At 52.8% G+C, this 1,481-nt stretch overlaps 1 protein-coding gene across 1 annotated transcript; it reads right to left on the reverse strand.

Moving 5' to 3' along the window:
* Positions 1-413: 413 nt before the first annotated feature.
* On the reverse strand, positions 414-1,431 carry Pmar_PMAR027349 (hypothetical protein; the record flags this gene model as incomplete). Its single annotated transcript, XM_002767860.1, has 1 exon — positions 414-1,431. A coding segment is annotated over one exon (1,018 nt), but the record flags the coding sequence as incomplete, so codon positions are not given.
* Between the last annotated feature and the right edge of the window lie 50 nt (positions 1,432-1,481).

A 1,481-nucleotide genomic window follows, 5' to 3' on the forward strand; every position in this document is an offset into this window, starting at 1 on the left:
GCTCGAGCTAGCATGAGAGGTGCTGGGCTCGGCTTCAACGAATGACGGCATAGGATGGGGACCCATCGGCGGTGGCAGGAGGTCGTGATTGCTGCGTAGAGCTGGAAGGCAGTCATGCTCCCGACAATACTCGTCGAATCTCTTGCTAGACCCAGAAAACACGAGCTTGTTAGTGAGGCGATCGCTGCCCACCCACTTCGTATACACACGGTTGGAGCTGCCGACTCGTGTAAGCATCGTATATAGAAGTCCGTGAAACCACGGCGCCCGTAGTCTCTTCTCGATATCCAGATGAGCTTTCAGAGCATTTTTTTCAGCGTGATCTCTCGAAAGATCGATGACAATGAATCTGAGAGTCGATCCCAAGACCTTATGACAGGTAATGGCAGCTCCCAGTTCTACAGGAAGGTTACATCTCCTGTAGAGGAGCGAACCGTCGTCCTTGGCCACGATTTGTGTGATTGGGAACACCACAATATCCTGGCCGGTGCGATCCAGCCTCACACGAATGCATGCCATAGAAGTCTCAGAGTCAGCGTACTCATCGGTGTACTGAACCGAGTTCGTCTCGCTCTCGATGTTCATGAACTCGCTGATGATGCCGAGATCCCCATTGCAGAATTTGCCCCTGCAGTTCGTAGTGAACATGATCCGACAGCCGGGCTTGAGATTTATCACAAGAGGTACGGCTAAAATACCTATATCGTGATCTTCTCCCACCCGATTGTCAGTTACACCGGCTTTGAAGGTCACAACATCGCCTGGGAGTTCGCGAAGGTGCCGCTCGTTTATCCGATCTGCGGTAGCACGGTAAATTGTAACGGCAGTCCACTCTGGCTCATGCTCGCCCTCAACGTCACGAATGGCAGCAGCCACTCCACTCGCCGACTCCGAGAGAGGACTTCCTGTATTAGCGCCTCTGATCTCGGCCAGGAATTCCATATATGGGATATCAGGGCCAGGACTCGTGTAAGGCAGCGGTCGGCGGCCACGGCGTCCAGGTCTGCATAGTGCAGAACTGCTGGATCCGCGATTGAATGACCTCAAGAAGTAAGTTTTCAATGGCATAACGTTCCAAAGCTCACATTCCCATATAGGAGCGACCTCTATGTCACTATACGCACCGTACCTTTCGGGAGTAGCACCCTGGAGCTGTAGAGGATCTCCAATAAAGATCATATGTACGTTGCCAAACAGTCCATGCTCTTGGCGTAGCTCACGCAGGGCTTGATCCGTCGCTAGGAGCATAGAATCGAACACAGTGACAACCTCATCAATAATAAGCACGGTAGGCCTCTGTAACTCTCCAGCCTTCCCGAGGGTTCTGATGCCGTCGACCATCCTTGAAGCCAGCGTCTCCGGACAACGGAAGTAAGAGGTATCGTTAGCCTTGCAGTGGGAATGATCGAATTTCAGGCCCCAGAATGACATGAACGTAACGCCCCCCGCAGCCGTGGCGGCCAGTGCTGTTGATGATACTA

Source organism: Perkinsus marinus (assembly GCF_000006405.1).
Source record: "Perkinsus marinus ATCC 50983 genomic scaffold scf_1104296969742, whole genome shotgun sequence".
Lineage (NCBI taxonomy): Eukaryota > Perkinsozoa > Perkinsida > Perkinsidae > Perkinsus > Perkinsus marinus.